General features: G+C 39.3%; 1 protein-coding gene across 2 annotated transcripts in view; it reads left to right on the top strand.

The window, feature by feature from the left end:
- The window catches only part of LOC124776881 (enoyl-CoA hydratase, mitochondrial-like), a 79,107-nt gene that overhangs the window by 46,478 nt on the left and 17,038 nt on the right, over window positions 1-15,591 (top strand). For both annotated transcript variants that reach the window (XM_047252064.1, XM_047252065.1), the window contains exons 5-6: window positions 2,519-2,638; window positions 12,937-13,004. In XM_047252064.1, coding sequence (XP_047108020.1) covers window positions 2,519-2,638; window positions 12,937-13,004 — 188 coding nt within the window. The remainder of the gene's footprint in view (window positions 1-2,518; window positions 2,639-12,936; window positions 13,005-15,591) is intronic.

Below are 15,591 nucleotides of genomic sequence, written 5' to 3'. Positions count from 1 at the left end.
TTGGGCAAGTGCGAGGAGGACTCTCACTCTGAGGGTCCCGTACAAACTTAATTATGTATATAGGCAGTTCATCCATCCCAGGAATCAAGATTCTTGATGATTTTTCTCTCTTATTGTCATTGATACTGGCAAAATATCAAGTTCAGGAATTCCAAGACTTTCAAGAATTTTTTAATTTTAAGTTTTAATTTGAGTAATAAATGATAAACTAAATATTTTTGCTGTGGTATAACTACAAATTAACAATTTTCTGATTTTTTCCCTTTACTTGTACTGTTAAACCTTACTTATTACTAAATTTCATTATTCTTGGTCAACAGGAAGTACCCTACAGGTTTTGATGACTAAGGTTGTGAACATTGAAATACACTTTATCTTTTGATTGCATTGACTTAGACGTTTAACTTTTTTACAACACAGGACCGGAAACCTCAGTATGTGTATTAAATTTCAACTTGTTACATCTGCCCTTCCTGAAGAAAAGTGGTCTGAACAGACTGATGGACAGACTGTCAGACAACAAATGATGAAAAAAATATTGTTTTTGTATGATGTAGTTACAAATTAACAATTTTCTGATTTTTTTTCCTTTAGCTGAACTGTGAAACCTTGCTTATTAGCAAGTTTCATGATTCAAGGTCAACACAAAGCACACTATAGGTTTTCATGAGTGAGTTTGCAAGTATCAAAATATGTGACATAAATGGCCATACCTTTTGATTACATTGACTTTGGAGCTAATGTCTATTTCTCTGCCAAGGGGCCACAGACCTTAGTATGTGACACAAATTTCAACTTGATACTCATCCCTGAGAAAAATGGGTCCTAAAAGATGGATGGACAGACAAACAGCCAGATAACAAATGACAAACTTTATTTCATGTGATATAATTACAAATTAACAATTTTCAGATTTTGTTCTTTGGTTCTACTGTGAAACCTTGCTGCTTGCCTATTCTATATCAATAGGAAGTCCCTACAGGTTTTGATGAGTGATTTAGCGAGTGTCAGAATACATGACATAAATTGCTGCATCTTTTGATTGCAATTGTTTCCATTTTTTACACTGCCAAGAGACTGTAGATCTTGATATGTCAGTATGTGTAATAAATTTCAACCTGATACATCTAACCATTCCTGAGAAAAAGTGTTTTCAACAGACAGACAGACAGACTGACTGACATACAGACATTCAAGACAGTAATCCTATGAGAATCCTGTTTTTACCAGCTGATGTGGGAACCCTAAAAAGAATGCTAACATTAAGTGTCCAGCTAAATCAATTGGATTCTTTATATATTTGTTGGATTCCTATTTTTTGCATGTAAACTGAATTTGTTTATTTATTTACATTGTCTTTGCACTGTTACCTCATATATTTGTTTTATATTTACAGGTTTACATCACAAGCAGAATCTTAAATTTCATTAAATGAGTATTAACATTATCAGTCAAAAAAAGACTTCATTTTTATATTAAAATGATTCCCCTTTTATAATCTTAGTAGCTCTTGGTAGTTCGTTAAACCAAATCAAACCAGTGATGTATGGGCTTTTATCATTTTCACTTTTATTCTTGGCCAAAAGTAGTTATATTTCGTTCTGGGCTTGCCATATACATAAGTGGTACTTGATAACTTCAGTTGATTAGCTCACAAGAAAATGTAAACTATTTAAATATATATAAAGAATATATTGTTGAGCATTTGTGCTGTACATATACTTCACCACACCATTCTCTGTGATCTGTCACATGTATAAATATTATTGCCCTTTTATGCAATAGCATTATTCTTTGTAAATGAATGAAAACTACACAGCCCCATAATTAAATCCCACAGCTAGGAAACTGATAAATCATTCCATAATATACTATTTGCAGTGTTTGACTAAGAACTATCTTTGTGAAGTGGCTAAAGAGAGATAAGTCACAGTTGTTGCTTTAATGTGGTTTATACACATCAGATTTTTCATCCAGATATACACACCCATAAATTTACAGCTACCAGATTCTGTTGCCAAGATGTTATAGACATTATTTACATTTATGTGGTGAGAACTACCAATTTTAAATGCCAAGAATTGAAATTATGTGGTATTCAACTTGAGGCCTCGATTGTTGAAATATTTAGCTAATTCTGTTACACAACAAGTAGAAAAAGCTTTGAATTCTTTACATTCACCATCAGAATAAGACTGGCACACCATTAGCATAGCTTATTATATAGTAATTAGTAGGTTGTACAATGTCATTAATGCACATGAGAAAGAGAAAGGCCCCAAAGATTGAGCCCTTAGGTACAGCCTGTATTACTGCATTACTACTGTACTGAAAGTTTATAATCTTATCATCTAATCTGTATGCCAGTTCAGTGTTGCTTATGATTCAACAGGCATTGGCTACAAATTGCATGCATTGTTTCTGTTTTTTTCATTGTCACAGAAATGAAATGACAGATCTGCTTATTCTCATTGTGAAGACAAATAGCACTCTCATATTATTATTATCCTTTTTATAGGTCTTGTGAGTAAAGTGTTCCCTGCTAGCCAACTTATGAGTGAAGTCATCAAATTAGCAGAGAAAATCTCTTCATATTCACCACTGATTGTGACTCTGTGCAAAGAGGCAGTAAACACAGGTTAGTGTTCACAATGCTGGGAACTATGCTATTCCTTCAATGGAATTGATTGAAATGAAACAGTACAGTATTAAAAACTTTTATTCATTTAATTTAGGGTTCACAGAAGAAAAAAATTAGTGTGTAGTATCCAATATAAAGATAATCAAGCCTTATCGTAATGCTGTTAGAGAAAAGAGAAAACATTAAGTATTTTTCCAGTCAACTTGCATCTACCTGAGTTAAGTATTCAATAACATAAGGCCAGATTACAGCTTTTTAAGACTCTTAGACACTGTATTACTGAGATGCCAAGATGAGGGCCTTTTTTTATATGATTAGTTTATACAAATAATCAAGTCAAAATATAAGTGTAAAATATGAACTGCTCACATGATGGATCACTTACATAATGAATAAGATTCATTATTAGTTTTACAGATTCATTAGTAAGGAGATTCATATGAATGTGTAAGATATCACTAACATAAAAAATGCATGTCAAATGCATCTGAAAAATCTGTGATGTGACACTTGTGTCAAGTTGCAAATACTTGGTGATATTGGTTTTCTAGGTATTAGACCATGGCATGTTTCTGTGCCAAACATTTTAGCCCCTACTGTGAGAGATGTCCTCAAATGGCATCTACATACATACTCTGCAAAACATAGTGAATTGCATGCCAGAGGGTACTTCACATTGCACCAGTTATCAGTACAGAAACATTTCTCTTGTGTTCTATCAGTGCAGTGAAGACTGCCCTGGCTTTACCTGCAACTGTGCCGTATCCCTACAAATGGTTCTGTGTGCACTGTAATTAATCTAATATTTGTCTCATGATCCCTATGGAAGTGATACATAAGAGGCTGTAGTATATTCCTATTTTCATCACTTAAAACTGGTTCCTGAACTTCCATAAGTGGGCTTTCTTGGGACAGTTTGCATCAATCTTCAGGTGTCTAGTTTCTACAGCACCTTGATGACTATCACCCATCAAAAAATCTTGTGACCATCTGTGTTGCCCTGGTCTGTATACAATCAATGTCCCTTGTTAGTCCTGTTTGGCACAGGTTCAAATACACTTGAGCAATATTTTAGGACTGGTTGCATGAGTGTTCTGTAAGCAACCTTCTTTGTGTGCATATTGCATTTCTCTCACGTTCTACCAGTGCAGTGAAGACTGCCCTAGCTTTACCTGCATCTGTGCCATATCCCTACAAATTGGCACATTCAACTAGTTGTAGAATAACATCCTCAAAGAATTCAGGTAACTTTTTGTGATTAGATCCAATTAATTTCCATCATGTGTAGCCTCTGGAATAGCCTTTTCTGTGTAGCTCTTAGAGTGGGCATTTAGTTGGTGTGTTGGTGGTAGAGGTGGCCAATAAAATCAATCAGACATCTGTAAAATGGTAGCACATTAATAGGTTTATTTTCAAGATGTAGACTTAATAATTGATCTATACATTGCTTTATACATCTGTATGTCCTTTTATAGTGCTGGGTTATATACAACGAGTGTAATATTCTTTATAGAAACAAATAATTTAGAATGCTGTTACAATCTGATGAGACACTGATAAGTAATAATCCTTAGTAGAATCATGCTACATCAATGTACTTCCCTCATTGCAGTCTTACTTATTAAGATTGATATTAGTCTGAAACTTCAATGAATCTGGGCATAGCTCTGAGTGCATCTGATTAAAAAGATGCATCAGCCAATCAGAGTTGCAAGCAGTGAGGCCATGTGAATGTAGTATCTTCTGGTGACATGCATATGTGGCACCCCCCATTGGGAACAGCGAGCAGTGGAAGAATGAGCTCAACTGACAGCAGCCTGTCTTCCCCATAGCCCATAGCTGTGAGTGGCAGTCAATGAAGTTGCTATCAATGCTGCATTAGTAATGTTTCACGGGATGCTTTTTCATGCTCATGACTTATAAAACTGTAATTTTTGCAACTGACTGTTATATAATTGAGTATCCTCCAGTGACAGCATGTTTGGGAGCTTAAGTACTTACGTTTTCCATAAAGCTTCTGATTAAATCTTGGAAGTGAGTCAATAGAAGGATCCAATTATAAGTTTACTTCCACCCTTGATCTCAGCCTAGCTCAGAGAACTTCATATGCAGTTTCAGTTTCTATCATTGTGGATTTGAGTTTCTTGTATACAACAAATACACCACATTCATTAACCATTAGCCTCAACTTTTGATATGCATTTAGATTTTCCCCAAAAATCTCACTATCAACTCCAGGTTTTAACACGCTTTCTGTACCTAGTATTATGTGAGGCTCACTGCCTTTCAGGATCTCTCAAACTCTAAAACTTCATTGCGAATGCTTTGGCAGTTAATCATTAAAAGTTTAATACTCTCACCTGTAGGGGATGTTCCTTTGCATCTTATACTGACACTTCCAGGTCCCCTGCAGCTGTCATTATCCTGGCTGGATGGAGAGTCACCTAATCTAAAAAGGTCTCGTGTCTGCACCACAAACAGTCAGCTACTAGGCTAGCTCTATTTGATGTTTAGTTCACACCCAACCCATTTACGGGAATTCTACAGTTCTCAGCTTACATAACAGTCAGCTGAATTCTCTGACAATACAAGTGAAGCCAAAAAGGAAATAATGAAATGTATTTGTGAAATCAAAACAGATCTGACATTGTTAGGAATTGTAGAGATTTTGCCAGATTACCAAAATCTGAAATATTAAGTTCAAAAAATTAACAAATGACAAGATGACCAAGAGAAAAACCAAAGAAGACTGGAACAACACCATCTGGAGAGAGAAAGGAAGTTCACAGAAAGAAAATAAAAGAAATATGGGCTCAAATGAAGGCAAATGTCATACCCTGAGTACATTGTTTAGTCCTAATTGCCTTATTTGTATACAACAATATAATAATTGTTGTGACTTGGCAAGACAGCCAAGCCACTATGATTGGTAGCCAAAAGGCACGTGTTAAGCTCACGCAGGCTGGCGTGAGGTCTGGAACAGTTATAGGAGTTAGACGTTAGCAAAAAAGGTCGTAGCTGTTGGAATACTTAACTTTAATCCATAATTGGTGTACATCGGTCTGACCGTACATGCATCACAAGATAAATAGCAAATGATAATGGCGCCTTGCTAGGTCGTAGCAAATGACGTAGCTGAAGGCTATGCTAACTATCGTCTCGGCAAATGAGAGCTTAATTTGTCAGTGAACCATCGCTAGCAAAGTCGGCTGTACAACTGGGGCGAGTGCTAGGAAGTGTCTCTAGACCTGCCGTGTGGCGGCGCTCGGTCTGCAATCACTGATAGTGGTGACACGCGGGTCCGACGTTTACTAACGGACCGCGGCCGATTTAAAGGCTACCACCTAGCAAGTGTGGTGTCTGGCGGTGACACCACATTCCTCCCCTGCAAATCGGCGAACGGTTGTGTTATAAGGCTTCCGCCTGCTGTGGGGAGGACCCCATGTTGACGTATGCGACGAAGTGGGGAGCCTAACAACAGACGAGGCTGTGCCAACCGCACCCTGCCATTCGGTCCGAGGGGAGCTAGGAAACGCCTGAAAACCTACTCCAGGGTGCACGCCAACATGCGGTGTATGCGCCCTTAGAGAGACAGGAGGGGCCGAAGGGTCGACCTCCATCGAGCCGGGGCACCTGACAGGTGAAGACGACATATGCTCTGGAGTGGGCAAGAATTCCATGGTGGAGGACAACTGGTCACGGGAATGGATCGGCGGCGCGTGACCCAGGGAGGCGCCCGGCGGTTGCAGCGACGCGTCCACTGTGGGCGGCGCCGGCGGGAGAACAGGCGGCAGCGGCGGCGGCGGTGCATCGCCATGGGGCAAAATGGAAAGCAGCGTCGGTAACACTTGGGGCTGAGGCGAGCCAGTAGATGGGTCCCCAGGGCACTGACCAGACGGCACCATCGCTGAAAGCAGATGGGGAGTGGCAGATCCCATGCAACGACAGAGGCGCAGCTGATTGAGATGCCGACGCACCTCACCAGAGACCCCCAAAACCAGATACATAGCGCGGCCGAGGCAGCGAAGAATGCGCCCTGCGAGCCAACGCCGTGAACCTCGATAGGTGCAATAGTATACAATGTCGCCTGGGGCAAAATCAGGTGACTGCCGCTGCACAGGAACCTGATGCGGCGGATGTAGCAAAGACATAAAGGTTCGATGAGGGCGACCGTGAAGCAACTCAGCTAGCGAGTGGTCATCTCGGGGCTGAGAGCGATACGAGGATAAAAAGAGCAATAACGCGTCCTCCCGAGAATGCGACGCTTTCAACTTCAACATCTGTGACTTGAAAGTCCGGACCAAACGTTTAGCGGCACCGTTGGACTGTGGCAAAAACGGCGTGGATGTCAGATGTTGAATACCATTGGCCTTGCAGAATGACTGAAATTCTGCGGACACGAATTGTGGGCCATTGTCGGAAACAACAGTCTCAATTTTCCGGAAGGTTTTTGCAAAAGTACTAAGGGTGATGCCCAGAGGGAAGCCTGCACACGTTCAATTACACCTTGTGATTCCAAATTGTGTAATGTTTTTGCGACCTCACCACGCAATGCGTGGGGAACATTGCACGCTCTAAAAAACTTCTGTTGCACTTTTACTTTCAGTTCCAAATGTGCTTTATAGTTCTTAGCGCAACCAAGGCCCGGTGCAAAAATGTCTGCAAATTCTTCACAGAGACGAGAAACACTGGCTGAAGGCACAGTCTGGTTCACTGATAGGACCTGATTTACTCTAGACAAGTTAAACAACTGAAATAAATCGAAACCAAACAAGTTCACTGCAGGAGAAGAACGAAGGACGTAAAATGACACAAGTTTTGTTTGTCCCTTTTATGTTGCAAGAAGGCTGCACTGTCCTAACACAGGGATCGCCTGTCCAGAATAACTAGTTAGCATAACATTTGCGGCACGCAACGGAGGTGTGCCCAACTGTTTGTACGTGTCGTGAATGAGTAGTGAAACTGCAGCTCCGGTATCGAGCTGGAATGGTATCACTTTGCCGTTAATGTCCAAGTCAACAAAAAGTTCATTGTCCTGCTGACGACAAGAGCGACTGTCTCGTGCAACGTGAACTGACACTGGTACAGAATCACTTGCGACATGACGGGATTTCCGGCGATGTCAACGCACACTATTTGTGGGACGAACACAGTCACTGTTAGAGAGAGGAGCACTGGGCGGAGTGGCATGAACTACATGAATTTCCATGGACAAAGTGTCGCGAGCCTGAGGATCCTAGGTTCGATTCCGATTCTGGCGCGAAGCAAAGGGCCTGGAATGGTTGTGAGTGTCCGATCGGAGCTTTTTCTGGCAAACACTTTGAACATGTCCTTTTTTATTACAGAAAAAGCAAATAGCTTGGCGTGACAGGCAATTCTCACGCAAATGTCTAGTAGCACACCGCAGGCATGATTTCACTGCATTTGCATGCTGGCGTGGGACACGTGGCTGAGAGCCAGGCGGCTTTGGCGCAGCCGGGCGTGAGGACTGTTTACTGTTCCGTGCAGCTCGCCCGGCGGGCCAGTTAATGTGACACACAGGTGGCGAAGTTTCAAATGATTCCTGATCAAAGTCAAGTGTGGCCTGCCGATCCAATATGTCCATCACTTGTTGAAGGGACGGATTGACTAGTTTCAAAATCTGTTCCCTTATACGAACATCAGAAACGTTCTGTGCAATTGCATCACGCACCATAGTATCTGAATAAGGGAGTCCACATTCACACTCAAAAGCACAATCCCTAGTAAGGCCTTGCAAGGTTGCAACCCACTCCCTATTAGTCTGACCGGCCGTACGTTTTGTACGAAAGAAGGTATACCTTTCTGCAACTACATTGACTGTTTCTTTGAAATAGGCATCTAATGCAGACCAAATTTCTTCGTAGGACAGAGTTGCTACGTCGCGTCGGGGAAACAATTTGACTATCACACAGTACGTGGATACGCCGACACACAATAATAAGAAAGGCTGCCGCTCGTTACCTTGAATTCTGTAGGCAGCGAGATGGAATCCAAATTGGCGGGACCACTCCGTCCAGCTTTCCAGTGCCGCATCAAAAGGACGAAAAGGTGGTGCAACTGCGTGTTGTGGCTGCGGTAGCAGTGGAGCGGCGGCTGCCGCATCGTTTTGCAGTGCACGTTGACCCTGGACGAGCTGTCCAAGGGCATCCAGTAAGGCCTGCGTCTGCTGGTTCTGTAAGCGATAAAATTCGGACAGCACATCTGGAGAATGTGGCAAAGCCATTACACAAGTAAATCAGGGCAGGAGCAGTATAGATACAAGCGCAAAGTGGGCTCGTCGCCAATCCTCGGCACCAAACTGTTGTGACTTGGCAAGACAGCCAAGCCACTATGATTGGTAGCCGAAAGGCACGCGTTAAGCTCACACAGGCTGGCGTGAGGTCTGGAACAGTTATAGGAGTTAGACTTTAGCAAAAAAGGTCGTAGCTGTTGGAATACTTAACTTTAATCCATAATTGGTGAACATTGGTCTGACCGTACATGCATCACAAGATAAATAGCAAATGATAATGGCGCCTTGCTAGGTCGTAGCAAATGACGTAGCTGAAGGCTATGCTAACTATCGTCTCGGCAAATGAGAGCTTAATTTGTCAGTGAACCATCACTAGCAAAGTCGGCTGTACAACTGGGGCGAGTGCTAGGAAGTCTCTCTAGACCTGCCATGTGACGGCGCTCGGTCTGCAATCACTGATAGTGGTGACACGCGGGTCCGACGTTTACTAACGGACCGCGGCCGATTTAAAGGCTACCACCTAGCAAGTGTGGTGTCTGGCGGTGACACCACAATAATAATACTGTTTGGCATGTCATTTAGTGTGATCATTAAGGGTGATAATACACTTCCTTAGGGCAGTCTTGAAGTTATTTATACATCTGTTGATGACTTTTGTAATCTACCTCTCCCTTTCTTGTTGTTTCTACTGTCCACGATGGTGAAATCTTTTCAGAAAATCCAAGAGAGTAATATTTACATTAAACTTTTTACTTATCTTTTCTCTCACAATTGGCTTCAGTTCTTCATGTCTAGGGGTCTGATTTTAAAACTGAAATTCTCACATTTTAGGCTCTCATGGTTCAATTGAGACAAATAATTTTGAAGAATGTCTTTGCAGAATTTCTGTTTATTTTCTCACGTTTCACTCTACAGTAATAACAATATTCCAAAGGGTTTGCAATTTTTCTTGGCAAATGAATTTCTGTTAGTTTAGATTATTATTTTATAAATGAATCCAGAAATAAACATAATACAGTATTACATTGCATAATTAATAAAAGAAATTTAAATGTGCCAAATACATCGCAATTTCAAATGTTTCTAAAAAATCATTTTTAACTGTACACTCAGAGCTAGTAAATATCGATTGTAACAGTGAAAACAAAATAATTCCTTTACATAAATTTTATCTTGAAATATAACATACTGCGTATAAAATTATATGAAATATTTCAGAAAAACAGCAGAGATAATACTGACCTGTCCAAAATTTGAAAAATATTTCTTGTGTTGACTACTACTGTTGGGGAAAAGTAATACTGGAGGAGGATGTACCTTTACACTTTCCATCCAAGATAACAGGCTACATCTTGCCTACCAATAAATCACCAATACAGTCACAAATTTTGTTTGATACATCATATTCATTAATGAGGTTCAAGGGTTGTAGGTTGCAGTATCTATGCAGAAATAAAGGGATTTACAAACAGTACAAAAGTCTTGAGAACTGCAGTAAACAAGTGTTTGATGAGGGACAAAAACAACTGTGTATAGTATTTGGTATGTGTAATATTGTACAGACAAATACCATAGCTGTTTCCTGTGTTAATACACCAGTGAAAATGAAGACTACATTTTGTTTTAGTAAAACATTAAAAATTAACTAGACTGTGTTTATATAATATATTTTGCTTTTAGATCCATGTGGGAGAAGAGTGGCTTTGTTGATGTTTCTAGTGAGTTACACAATGGGGGGATAACAGGCAAGTTGGAGAGGGAAGTTCCCCACCATTGCCAATTGAACCAGAGCCTCCATGGCTGTAGTCTTGTCTGTGGAAATATGCAACATATCATGATACATGCATGAGTTTTGATACAATTAACATGAAAAGTTTGTTTAAAATTTTGTGTATTTTTCAATGTAAATTTTTCTGACACGTTCACCAAACCAGCTCTGTGCAACCTTATGAGTAAGTAGTGCACGGAGACATTGCATCCATTCGTCAACCACATGAATAGAGTGCTTCCAAGATATATGGCGTATATCAAGAATGACAGAAAGTTGACTTGTTTTAGATATGTTGGTTGAACAAAAAAATGATAGATGACACAGACATTCTGTGTATAAAAACATGACCCATACAGACCGATGCATTTCAGCAAACCCAGGAGGACGAACATATCGTGTGGTTTCCATTCTGTGATGCAACAGTCAGTAAGAGAGGTAGAGTCTTAAATAGATAATCAGACTGGTGTTTCACTCACACAAGAAGATTAATGATATCTTGCAACATGTTAAAGGTAACCTCAGCCTGAAGGTGCCAGGGACTTATAATATTCCTTGAAAGTGTGACAGCAATTTCATGGAGCAATCCATACAGACTGTTGCTGACCACTGTATGGAGCATCTGTGTCACCTGAAAGAAAAAAATTTTGATAATTTGGTGGTGCCTGAGCATGGATTGTTAAAAAAGCACAAGATAACATTTGAACATATGAGAACTATTGGGACTTGGTGATTAGAGAAGCTGTGTAAATAAGGCTGTGTGATAAAAACTTCAATAAAAACACCAGCTATGCACTTATCAATGCATGAAAGCAAGCATTTGATAAAAAATAGCACAGAGGAACACTTTCCACAGTTCATCACCTGATACAAATAATGGCACTGCAAGCAATGTGGGATAGCGAGTGCAAACCTAGTCTATGCACATAGAGTTTGCCACCTCAGTACACACCATCTCCGTAATGTCATCCTGATGTAACCTAGCCAATCAAGTGCCACCCTGTGGGTATAAAATTAAGAGACTTTTCAGTTTTGTAACAATTAGGCATGGTCCCTGATGATGATGGAACTATTCATCGAAAGCTCAGTATTTTATCCACATTTGATGCTGCAAGTTTACCAAAAAGTTTTCATTCTTGGCCTGCGATACCTTCATGAAAATGGTCTTTATTCAGCAATATCAATAGTGCTAGTACTTCTATTCAAATCCACAGAAATATAATCTGTGGCAGACTAGAGGTACAAGAACTGAATTCATGAGGAGCAGGATTCAAGTTTTTTAAACATTATCAACTTAGTTTTACCTGAACAATTGTTCTTGCTGTGAATAGATCCAGGAACAACAAGAGATATATTTATAAGCTCATAGTGACAACAGAAGTTCAGAACAGTGTATGCAATAGATTCAAAAAAGTGAATGCAACAGGAAGGAATAAAAGAAGACAAAACAGAACATTAATGATCCACTGATGTTCATTATTACTCATTGATTAATTAAATAGGTCTGATTGTAATTGTATAATGAATTAAGTTTGTAGTCACTATATTAACATCTGTTTATGATAATCAGTTTCTGTTGTCTCTCAGAAGCTGTGTGTTTCAGTACAGTAAATTGTTCTGCAAATGCATGGACAGAACACAAATATGTTTACAATTATATCATCCTTAGATTAGTAGCTAATAATATGTACCAGTTTCTTTTTTATGTGCCTGTCTGCAACTCGGTTCTTCATATATGTAATGAGTAGCATCTATTCTTTTCATATTGCCATTATTTCATCATATCGCTAATGAAAGTAAAACGTTTATTGCTATAAAAGACTAGCAATCTGTTATAACACTTTTTTTCCAGTCTTACTTCATAGAAATAGTATCATTATCATTTTTATCTACTCATATGTCATTATTAGATGATTACATAGTGTATTCAAGAATGTATTGCTGTGTTTACAAGTTACTTGGTTTGTAATAACAGTTTCCCATTAATTTACTAGATGTTAATTTGATTTGTAATCGTTTTTTGCTATTTTACTACCCCCGCCGCCTTGTTTACCTTTCCAAACAGATCATTTGATAATGACTTGGTAATGTGACAGAACTGGTAATGGTACCATTTGTGTGACCTGAGGCTCAAATATATGATCACAAAATTACAAGAAAGTCACTGTGTTGGCATTTCCCCAAAGCAGCATTCCTAGTCTGTGTAACGTGATTAGTACTTTCAAAATAATTTTATGGAGGCAAGTGTGCAAAGTGTTGATTTTTTTTTTTCAGCCCTTGAAACTACTCTACAAGATGGCCTTCAACTTGAAAAGTGCCTAGCCTATGCAACATTTGCAACTGTAAGTGTAATTAGGTACTGAAAATTATGTGGTTACATGCATTAACCAACATATTAGAGTAAACTACTCTAATGAAGCAAAATTCACATGCACAGCATAAAGAATAAATAATAAGTGCTGTAAGACCATAAGATGTTTCATTTTTTGGGGGTTCATAAATTGAAAAATTTGATGAAAACTAAAATTCTTGTGATTTATGACAGTCATTTTTATACAAGTCTCTTTTTTAAAAATTTTTATGTCTGCAATTTATTAATTTACATTTGTATATTGTAGAGGGCAGAGGGAAAGGGGGCGTTAACTTTATAAAAATTATCACATGTGTTTGTGTAACCATCCCTCCTAACTCTCACATTACAAACATTTGCCATACAACATTTCTACATTGTATACAGGGTGGTCCATTGATAGTGACTGGGCCAAATATCTCATGAAATAAGCATCAAACGAAAAAACTACAAAGAACGAAATTCATCTAGCTTGAAGGGGAAACCGGATGGCGCTATGGTTGGCCGGCTAGATGGCACTGCCATGGGTCAAACGGATATCAACTGCGTTGTTTTTAAATCGAAACCCCCATTTTTTATTACATATTCATGTAGTATGTAAAGAAATATGAATATTTTAGTTGGACCACTTTTTTTGCTTTGTGATAGAGGCGCTGTAATAGTCACAAATGTATAAATATGTGGTATCACGTAACATTCCGCCAGTGCAGACGGTATTTGCTTCATGATACATTACCTGTGTTAAAATGGACCGTTTACCAACCACGGAAAAAGTCAATATCATGTTGATGTATGGCTATTGTGATCAAAATGCCCAACGGGCGTGTGCTATATATGCCGCTCGGTATCTTGGACGACATCATTCAAATGTCCAGACCGTTTGCCAGATAGTTACGTTATTTAAGGAAACAGAAAGTGTACAGCCACATGTGAAACGTCAACCACGACCTGCAACAAATGATGATGCCCAAGTAGGTGTTTTAGCTGCTGTCACGGCTAATCCGCACATCAGTAGCAGACAAATTGTGCGAGAATCGGGAATCTCAAAAATGTCGGTGTTGAGAATGCTACATCAACATCAATTGCACCCGTACCATATTTCTATGCACCAGGAATTGCATGGTGATGACTTTGAAAGTATGTACAGTTGTGCACTGGGCACAAGAGAAATTGCGGGATGATGACAGATTTTTTGCACGTGTTCTATTTAGCAATGAAGCGCCATTCATCAACAGCAGTTCGTAAACCAGCACAGTATACACTATTGGACAACGGAAAATCCATGATGGCTGCGACAAGTGGAACATCAGAGACCTTGGTGGGTTACTGCATGGTGTGGCATTATGGGAGGAAGGATAATTGGCCCCCATTTTATCGATGGCAATCTAAATGGTGCAGTGTATGCTGATGTCCTGTGTAGTGTTCTACCGATGTTACTACAAAATGTTTCACTGCATGACAGAATGGCAATGTTCTTCCAACATGATGGATGTCCGGCACATAGCTCACGTGCGGTTGAAGCGATATTGAATAGCATATTTCATGGCAAGTGGATGGCCCGCATGTTCACCGGATCTGACGTCCCCGGATTTCTTTCTATGGGGAAAGTTGAAGGATATTTGCTATTATGATCCATTGACAACGCCTGACAACATGCGTCAGCACATTGTCAATGCATGTGCAAACATTACGGAAGGCGAACTACTCACTGTTGAGAGGAATGTTGTTACACGTATTGCCAAATGCATTGAGGTTGACGGACATCATTTTGAGCATTTATTGTATTAATGTGGTATTTACAGGTAACCACACTGTAACAGCATGTGTTCTCAGGAATGATAAGTTCACAAAGGTACGTGTATCACATTGGAACAATCGAAATAAAATGTTCAAATGTACCTTCGTTCTGTATTTTAATTTTAAAAAACCTACCTGTTACCAACTGTTTGTCTAAAATTGTGAGCCATATATTTATGACTATTACAGCGCCATCTATCACAAAGCGAAAAAAGTGGTCCAACTAAAACATTCATATCTCTTTACGTACTACACAAATATGTAATAAAAATGGGGGTTCCTATTTTTAAAAAAAAACGCAGTTGATATCCGTTTTCAAGACAACAAAGAATATAAATATGCCAAGACTAAAAAACAGGTTTACTTGTGTTTTATCACCTCTTAGGAGAAACAAGCTGAATTTAGTTTCTTGAGTGTCTGATCATTATGCTTAATGCATTTCATCTGACACCTTCATTCTGTCAAATTTATACATTCTGTTTCACAATTTATTTTCATTGCTTGCAAATTAAGGACTTAGTTGGTTATTATTTGTAACCTCATAACACATAAAATGCATTTTGAAGAACTGGGACTAAACTATTTTTAACAGACCATGTGTACGCCAGTTTTGCGATTGCCTTGGTTTTTTCATGAAGTGCAGAATTAGGATTCTTTTCATCACCAACAAAATTTACGTATCATTGTTGCTTATTTAGTACATCTACACAGATACTCCACAAGCCACTGTATGGTGCATGGCAGAGGTTAACCAGTACCACCGCTAGTCATTGCCTTTCCAG

The sequence above is a fragment of the Schistocerca piceifrons genome, chromosome 2 (assembly GCF_021461385.2).
Source record: "Schistocerca piceifrons isolate TAMUIC-IGC-003096 chromosome 2, iqSchPice1.1, whole genome shotgun sequence".
In the NCBI taxonomy this organism is placed as follows: Eukaryota; Metazoa; Arthropoda; class Insecta; order Orthoptera; family Acrididae; genus Schistocerca; species Schistocerca piceifrons.
Note: the sequence above shows the minus strand (reverse complement) of the source record. Positions and strands in the feature narration are given on the sequence as shown.